Source organism: Antennarius striatus, chromosome 6 (assembly GCF_040054535.1).
Source record: "Antennarius striatus isolate MH-2024 chromosome 6, ASM4005453v1, whole genome shotgun sequence".
NCBI lineage: Eukaryota > Metazoa > Chordata > Actinopteri > Lophiiformes > Antennariidae > Antennarius > Antennarius striatus.
In genome coordinates this window covers 3,832,762-3,841,495 of record NC_090781.1, presented here as the reverse complement: position 1 = coordinate 3,841,495, position 8,734 = coordinate 3,832,762, and the positions used below count along the sequence as shown (strand labels likewise).

Below are 8,734 nucleotides of genomic sequence, written 5' to 3'. Positions count from 1 at the left end.
CACAGGCAAACCAAATGTTTATAAGGGCAGATGCTCAGCATTGTTCTCGCACTGGTTTAGCTCAGTGGTTACTTCGAACAACAAATCTCTCTGAAGATTTCGTAGCTTCTCTCACCCTCCATGGGATCGAACCACGGGTGCTGCCCAGTGTTTTCTTGCTTCTCTTTGACCTGATACCATAATTTTGTTAAATACGATATGGTTTCATGACTTTGAGCCGAGCTGCATAAATATAGTGAAAACAATTGAAACATTAAACAACCAATGCCGCGGAATAGTTCTGTTTGAAACACACGAAATGTGTTGCTGTTGCTCAATTTTCCACAGGTTGTTGTTCAAAATTCAAAAATGTATTTTGTAATGTGGTGACATTTGAAAAAATTCTCTACAATAGTGTCAGACGTCTATCAGATAGCCTCCTCCACATGTACCATGTCCGTGTTTCACCGCAGTAGTTTTGTTTTGACACAGACCCGCCACAGTATGCCCGAATCAACCGCAGATCTCCGGTCAGATATTTTGGCCTTCTGCTCAGTTGAAGAACCTTTTTACTGATCTGGAAACGGGTGACTCACTTTCCCGCCGCGCATGCGCGGTAGTGTCACCGACGCCGAACCTGTTTGCTGATCTGGAAACGGGTGAATTACAGGACTTTCCTGTCGCGCATGCGTATTACTGGCATCGACGCTGATTCTGTTGACGAGGGGAGGGACAGCTGCGTCGTAAGTAGACCTTTGTTAAGACCGAACGGTGTTAATCTACACTTAATCACAATGGTTACCTCTTAACTCTTTCATTTAAAGTGTCTATTTATGTGCTTACTGCTGTTAAACACACGAAATAGCCGTGCGGCCGAACAACAATATAGCAGAATGGGTCCTCGTTAAGCTAACCTCAGTGTAGCATGGTTTCCGGTGGGATCACCACATTTAAAGACGAACGTTTGTGTCTTTTAAAATGTATCTGGGTGATAGAGGACAACATGAAAACACAAAATAGTTTGAGTTACATTGAATTACACCCCCCCATTGACAAATTCTTGCACGGTGCTGTCAGTTTTGATGTGTGGTTTTTGAAGGCAAAACTAGCTTGTTTCCGTTTTTACCCATCGTGACATCTTTGATTTAAGCTAGCACAGTCTGACGGCTAGCAGTCAAAACCCGGACTTTTTCCATTGTCTCTGGTTTAATACTTTATTTTACAGTCGTTATTTGACACTTTATTGACACTGGGTACTCTGTGGTTTCAAACAAAGTTCGTTCTGTGCTTTTGTTAAAGTGGTGAACTCATGTCACAGTGGTGAACACGGCCTCCTCGTCCAAGACTTTGTGCAGACATGAAAAGGTGAGTGTGATGGTTCCATGAATCTATGGGTTACCTGTTAGACGACTAACCAGTACTTTATTACACCGTATGAGAATTTAACAATTTTGTTTTTCCACCCGTGCAGCCAACAGAAAAGCCCCGAGTCAGATGTAAGCGTTGCTACCAGTGAAGAAGGTAATGGAAAAAAAAGTTATTACATCCCGCTTCAAAGCAGCAAAGGGGATGAAAATGAGATGATGACCTTGAGAAAACCAGGTCAAGGTCATCCAAAAAAGTAGAAAAGAACAGATAGCAGAGGGCTCACGTGGTGGGCAAGGCACATCCCTCTTACATTGATTCGCATGTTTGATTTGGCAAAAGTTTTACGCCGGATGCCCTTCCTGACGCAAACCCTCTGTATTTATCCAGGCTTGGGACCGGCACAATAAGACACTGGCTTATGTCCTCTTGCGGCTGCATTACGTTGTCAGACACGTTATCGTCCAAACTGAATCATGAACACCCGGGTCCCACCACAGTGGAGCACAACCGTCTTCTCCCCTCTATTCATTCACTTCATATATCATTGCAAGTTTCTAGTTATGATGCTATTTTAGCAACTTGCTTGTGATATCATAGTTGTATCAGGTTTGGCGACAGTTGTAAGTTTGGATATATTATGCCTTTTTTTGTGGTTCTTCAGGGTCAGTAGCCACAGCAGAAGACCCCTCAGCTATTGCCAATATTCAGTCTGCTACCACATTCAGCGACCAACCCATTAAATACCTCTTCAAGACAGAAGGAACAAGTGGCCAGGTAAGAGAGTTCTGAGAAAAAGTCAGAGATTTAGATAGAAGTGTTTGCCCGAAACTAAACCTGGAAGCAAAAGAAAAACAACGTGTCAGAAAATTATAATTTGAAGAAATCGATTTAAAGTAGAGGACAGCACGGTGGGTTCGCATCCCGCTCTGTGCGGAGTTTGCGTGTTCTCCACATGTCTGTGTGGGTTCTCTCCGGGTTCTCCGGCTTCCTCCCACCTCATAAAACATGCCCTTCAGTGCTTTATTGATACATACTTTATTGATCCTAGTAAAGAATTGCTTTTTGTTATACAGTAATCCCTCACGTATTTGCCCTTCAAGATGCCCGGCTTCACTTCATCTTAGATTTTTAGTAGGTAGTCATGTGATACCGTACGCGCATTCTATTGACTGACCGCATGCGGAAGTGCGCAACGTTCTGAGACTCACGTAACGCAGCGCACTTCCGTGTATTAAAGAAAAACTTAGAAGCGCTTCAAACAATCTATAAGAGTGTGGGAAAAGGTATTACAGATATAAGGTGGTTTAATATCAGTATGGGGAGGGTTTATGAATGTTTAAATTACCGTAAATAACAAGATAAATAGTTTGTTGCTATATTGCGGAATGGTTCCTGGAACGCAGTGACCGCGAGCAATGAGGGATTACTATAGTTGGACATCTGGCAGCTGAATGTAATTAATTTAAAAAAGAATAAGCATATTATGGAACCTGTAAAATGTATGCCCCTGACAGCCATATAACATTTTAATACCGCATACAACTAAATGCGTGCATTTTTGCAAATTATAATTTAAGAGTATAATGACTCTTATTGTTTATACTGAAGCAAACCAGTAATGATAAAATGCTTTTTACCTTAATATACACATACGTGTACTTCCTGGAGAGCGTTCTTGTTTTCCATGGTCTTCCAAGTTTTTTGATGTTATTGAGCTCATGGTGTGATATTTCCTTTCAAGAATGTTCCAAAACAGTTGATTGAGCACAACTAATTTTTTTAGCAACAGCTATTTGGATTTCATATTGATAGCCCGCACCTGTCCATTAATTAAGCTTTGAATCGACTGTCCCATTACTTTTAATTCCTTAAAAAGTTGGAGGCACATCTAAAAACTTGTTATTCCTACACAATTCACCAGATCTGGATGGAAATACCCTCAAAGATGAAAGTCTTCAGTTAAAGTACATCCAGTTAGTTTAATTTCAGTTCCATTGTGATGCTTTATAGAGTCAAACAAATGAGAATTCTGCTGATATCCCACTATTAATGTATCTGACTGTAAGTGCCATTACCTCCTGGTCTCACTACTTGTGTCCCGTTTAGCCTGCAGGAGACCTACAGGTAGATCTGTGTCTGTGTGATTTACAGTTGTGTACATGGCAACACCATGAGAATTAAAAATGTACCTCTTAATATTACATGTTGTGTCCCAGGTGACCTACAGAGTGATCCAGGTATCAGACAGTGATTTGGAGAGTCAAGCAGATGAAGGTGCTGCAGTCAGCCTGGCTGCTGGTTTCCCTGCAGCAAATCAGACTGTGACAAAGGTGAGAAGACTGTTCAAACTTGTGAGCATGACTTTCTGACTTACCAATTGATCAATCGATCAATTTATGCCTTATTTCAAAATGTATTTTGTTTCATATTATTGTAGAAAAATCCATCTCAGGAATCCTCTGCCACCATTTTTGTGTTAATTATGTAGTGAAAAACCACCAGGACTGGATTAAAATTAAGATAAAGAACCATGTCAGATTGTCAAAATAATAGTCATTAAAGTTCCATCCTTTCTTAATTAATCTCTGCTGCATTCTCTCTTCATATCTAGTCACTGCAACGGTGAGTTAAAATCATGCATGTATACGATAAAGTATTTGGGAGTGAAACTCCACTGTAGCAGTTACATAAATAATGGCTGTTATGAAACATGACATGGTTGAAATATAAAAATATTTTTTTACTGCATTACTTAAAAGTGTTTGGAACATTTTGAAATTGATTTTGTTTTCCAGTGTTTGAACTTATTTGTCATTTACGACAGTAATTTTTCACATTTGAGTAAATGCTAGCATTGTGGCAATGCTGTGCCACAATTTGTCCAGACAACATTTATATTCCTCGGGAAAAGAAAAAAAATAAGAGCACCAATGTTCTCAGCTCGCCGGCCACCAAAAACGTCCTTATATTTAACTAAACGCTCCTTGACACATGCTCCGTTACTTACCGCAAGACATCTTTTGTTTCACCCACCATTACAGCAACAAAAAGTGCGTTTTTGATTTCTGTTTTGACCTCTTCTCCAATCACTTCTGACAGCATGAATGAGGTAATTTTGTATTTTCCCAGATGTCCCAGTAAACCCTCGGTTAGTGGATAAATGACAATGCAGGTCTGTGTCATCCTCAGCAAGAAAAGAAATAAGTTCCATGTACAGTATTTTCCACACTGTAAGGCGCACCCAATAGCCTTTAATTTTCTCAATTTCTTATAATCCAATGTGCCTTATACAAGAGAAAAGTTTTTTAAAACTTTAGACGATTCATTGAAGATGAGTTCTCAGGTGTATTTTATAATCCAGTGTGCCCTATATGGGAAAAAATATAAATATTCAGTATATATATTTTTGGTAGGCCATTCATTGAAGGTGCGCCTTATAATCCAGTGCACCTTATAGTGCGGAAAATACTGTAGTGTTGTTCATTGAGCTGTGAATCCATTCTGGTTTCCTAGTGTGAACACTCATCCCTAAAAATCAGATATGGAAGGAAATCTGATATGCCTGCAGTCTGAACGGGGCCTTATAGACTGAAACACTTTTTTATTAAAGTGTTTCTGTAAAACACGGAAGTGCGCTGCGTTCCGTGACTCTCGGAACGCAGCGCACACACATGCTTTCAGCCAGTAGCATGCGTGCACGGTATCATGTGACTACCTACTAAAAGTCCGCAATGTAGTGAAGCCGTGCATCTTGAAGCACGAATAAACGAGGGATTACTGTATTCTTATATATTTACAATTGTAAATTAAACAATTGATATCTAATATCTGTAGTACATGTTGAGCAGTGCATTTTAATACTAACAGTAGAGCTGGTGTGTTTTGATGTCAGGCTGTGTACTCCCAGTCTGAGGGTTTGGAGGGAGACGGCAGCACAGAGACGCAGTATGCCTGCTACTCGGCCACCATCGCAGATGCCGCCCCTGGTACCATGGTAACGACAGTCCAGGCCTCTGACACACTGCTGGGCCAGACGACACCCACAGGTAACACTGCAACCTGATGTGACTTGGACATAACCACGATACAGCATGCATGCATCCATGGCTGTTTTTAGATGATCATTACAATTAATTCTAATCATTTTCAAACCATATATTGGCAAAAGATTAAAGGTTCAGTGTATAATAAAATGTCTTCAACTTCTTGTTAACTTCTGTTCCACAGGGCAGCTTTATGTGATGATGCCACCCCAGGAAGTTTTGACAAGTCCCAATCAAAGGACAATTGCACCTCGCACTCAACCTTACATAGCGTAATTTCATCAGAATAGAGTACTGTACTGTCTACATCTAATTAAAAACACTCAGTTTCAGATCAACGCAGGACACTCTGCAAGGTCAACCAGCTTTATGATTTCCTGTCTGTTTTCCCAGAAAACAAGAAGCTCCTCCGGGATCCAGAGATGACAAACGGCGAGCCCAGCACAACGAAGGTCATTTGTCCCCATCTAGAGTGATGAGACGCAGCTCTTTGGTATTTCAAATACCTGATCATGAATTAAAAATACAACCTAAAATGTAGCCACTGTTCCCACAGTTGAGCGTCGCCGCAGGGACAAGATCAACAACTGGATTGTGCAGCTTTCCAAGGTCATCCCAGACTGCAACATCGACTACACTAAGACAGGGCAGGTGAGTGTACTTTTGTTTTTATAATACCTTAGATGATGAAGGGAGGGAAGGTAAATTATTACCCTGTTCTTATGGAACAAAATATACATAGTTATGTTACAAATACTGAGAAAGAAATAACGATATAATTTCCTTTTTTTTCAGAGTAAGGGAGGTATCTTGTCCAAGGCTTGCGACTACATCAAGGAGCTTCGTCAAAGCAACTTGAAGTTGGGGGATGATATCAGTGTTATTGATCAACTCAGGATTGATAACCAGCTGCTGAGACAGGAGGTATGTCTGCGTGTGTTTGGAAGACTGACGATGTTGAGCAGGGGTTTGGGATGAGAACTTTTCTAACCGTCATATCTGAGGTGTGTTCAAGTAATTTGTGAATGGATCACTGCTTTTCCAAAGAGGAAAAATGCAGAGGGTCGCTTTCGATCTGTTGATGGAAACTACAGTAAAGCTAAAAAGGAGAGGAAACAAAATTGTACTGATGTTGTCAGTGTAATTCTCCCCATTTCTTTTTTTTTAGCTTACCTCGCAAAGTCATGGCAACAAAAACATTTTGCATACACAGACATCAATCCAACATCTGAACCCTCATTATAAGGTTGACCCTATATCGACCCGATTTAAACCCACAGCACTACTCATGTTTGTAACGTGAGATTGACACGTATATATGTAACAGTAAAGTTAAATTAATTCAAATAAAATAAAAAAAATTGAATCATTACATTTAATACAACTTAAATTTGTGTTTTCAGTTGAGTAACAAAACCAAAGACAAAAATGATTTAAAAAGAAAAAAGTTTGTGGCCGCTGTATTACCTTTTTAGATTACATTTTTTTAAAATTAAGTCAGCCACTGCTGTTTAACAGTGATGTAAATATTGCTCCTCGTGCTCAAGAGTTTGTCCAACTGGTTGAACTAAAATCAAGCTTTGTTTGGCTCATTCAAGTCAGGTGTTGGAGTTTAATCCTTGCTATTCTTGGAATTCTTTCCAAAACAAGCTCCTGAAGGACTCTCAGACCCTTCCCACTACTTTTTAGTGTTCTGGTCTTGAGCTGTCAGCTTTACTGTTAGGACAGAGCAGAACTCAACCCCCTAACCCTGACATTAGTGATGGATAAATGTAGAAGATATTTGTCTTGCAACATTTCAGAAAGTGGTCATTATTTTCTTCCACAGCGAAATTGGTGAAGGATACAGTCCTGATACTATTTTAGGCGAGTAGATTTTACTACTGTTTCATTGAAATGTAAAGTCTCAGCTGGGGCAGCACGGTGGCGCAGTGGATACCACTGTTGCCACAACAACAAGGTCTTAGGTTTGATTACTTTCTCTAAGGAGTTTGTATGTTCTCCATGTGTCGGTGTGAATTATTGCAAAAACATGCAACTTAGGTGGATTGGTCAAACCAAGATGTCCATAGATGTGAGTGTGAATGGATGTTTGCTTTTCTATATGGCCCTGCAATGAAGTGGCAACTTGTCCAGGTTCTAAGATGAAAAAATGAACATAACAACTGTTATGTAACTCAATCTGATCATCTTTTTCCACAATTTAGTCACAAAAATAAACTTATTATTTATCTTTTTGCTCAGGTGGAAGACTTGAACTCCAAGAATCAGATCCTGAGGAACTTGCTGCAACAGCATGGCATTGTGGGGTCTTCCAACACAGATCCACAGTGAGAAAGAAAACTGATGACACATGTTGAGGTATATATGAAGACAACCAGCATGGGCCAGAAGAGAACTTGAAATGCTTTGATACACATCACATGTGATCGAATATGCATTATATAAGATAAAATTATAGTTAATCAATTTATAAATTCACCATTTTTCAAAAACCCTGTTCAGCATCATTGAATGTTCATTTTACAAAATTGAAATCTTATGTCTGGTAAACAGACCTTAATAATATGGAAGAAAATTTCAGCATCAACTTTCACAATTTACTTTATGGAAATCCCACATTAAATGCCATCATATATATATACACACACACACATAAATAAATTCTGAAGGGAAATTAGTAGTACACTTTACCACACAGTTAGTCAATCACATGTATATATAATGTGTACAGGCCCTGTAAGACAGCTCACACTCTGAGGTGGCTGGACAGGAGCGGGAATTGAACCGGCAATCTCGTGATCATTGGACGACCCGCTCTACCAACTGAGCCACCGCCGCCCCGACTATCATATTTTAAAACGTGATTGTACAGTAAACCTGAAAACACAACCATGTACATTTAAACAAGTGTTAAATGCACTAATTGTGTTACTATCTCATAAAAAAAACATTGCATTCCACGTCGTCACTTGTTTGTTTTTTTTTCTTTTATCTGTTTCAGTATGAACAGTTTGACCAATGGATTCCAAGTTAATTGATTCCAGGTATCATCGATCAACTGTGTTCTTTTTATTTTTGTATGTTTCATTAAAACTGACCGGGGACAATATTTGCATTGCAACAATGTAACTAAATTGTCTGGAGATGGAAAGCATTGCATTGTAGTGTGTAGTCTAATGATATCTTTATAGTAATAAAAATGTGACATAATACACTGTATGGTATCATCCAATTTCAGTTGTCTTTATTAAAGTTTGTACTTGTTTAAAACATGTGGAGCTAGGTTGTTTTTTTAATTGCGCTTTTTGTATGACTACAGTGCACAGCAATAATGAGTACAC

The 8,734-nt window shown here is 39.3% G+C and overlaps 1 protein-coding gene across 3 annotated transcripts; it reads left to right on the top strand.

The window, feature by feature from the left end:
- Positions 1-641: 641 nt before the first annotated feature.
- usf1 (upstream transcription factor 1) lies at positions 642-8,659 on the top strand. Of its 3 annotated transcripts, none has more exons than XM_068317051.1 (12): positions 642-722; positions 1,279-1,344; positions 1,451-1,500; positions 2,009-2,121; positions 3,564-3,677; positions 5,240-5,393; positions 5,575-5,662; positions 5,784-5,842; positions 5,947-6,041; positions 6,186-6,314; positions 7,635-7,751; positions 8,395-8,659. In XM_068317051.1, exons 2-11 carry the CDS (start codon positions 1,337-1,339, stop codon positions 7,722-7,724), a joined length of 900 nt encoding a protein of 299 aa, XP_068173152.1. In that variant the 5' UTR covers positions 642-722; positions 1,279-1,336; the 3' UTR covers positions 7,725-7,751; positions 8,395-8,659. The 3 variants fall into 3 exon arrangements, with proteins under 3 accessions (XP_068173152.1, XP_068173153.1, XP_068173151.1); XM_068317052.1 differs by having other exon boundaries at positions 8,125-8,659; XM_068317050.1 differs by having other exon boundaries at positions 7,635-8,659.
- The last annotated feature ends 75 nt before the right edge of the window (positions 8,660-8,734 follow it).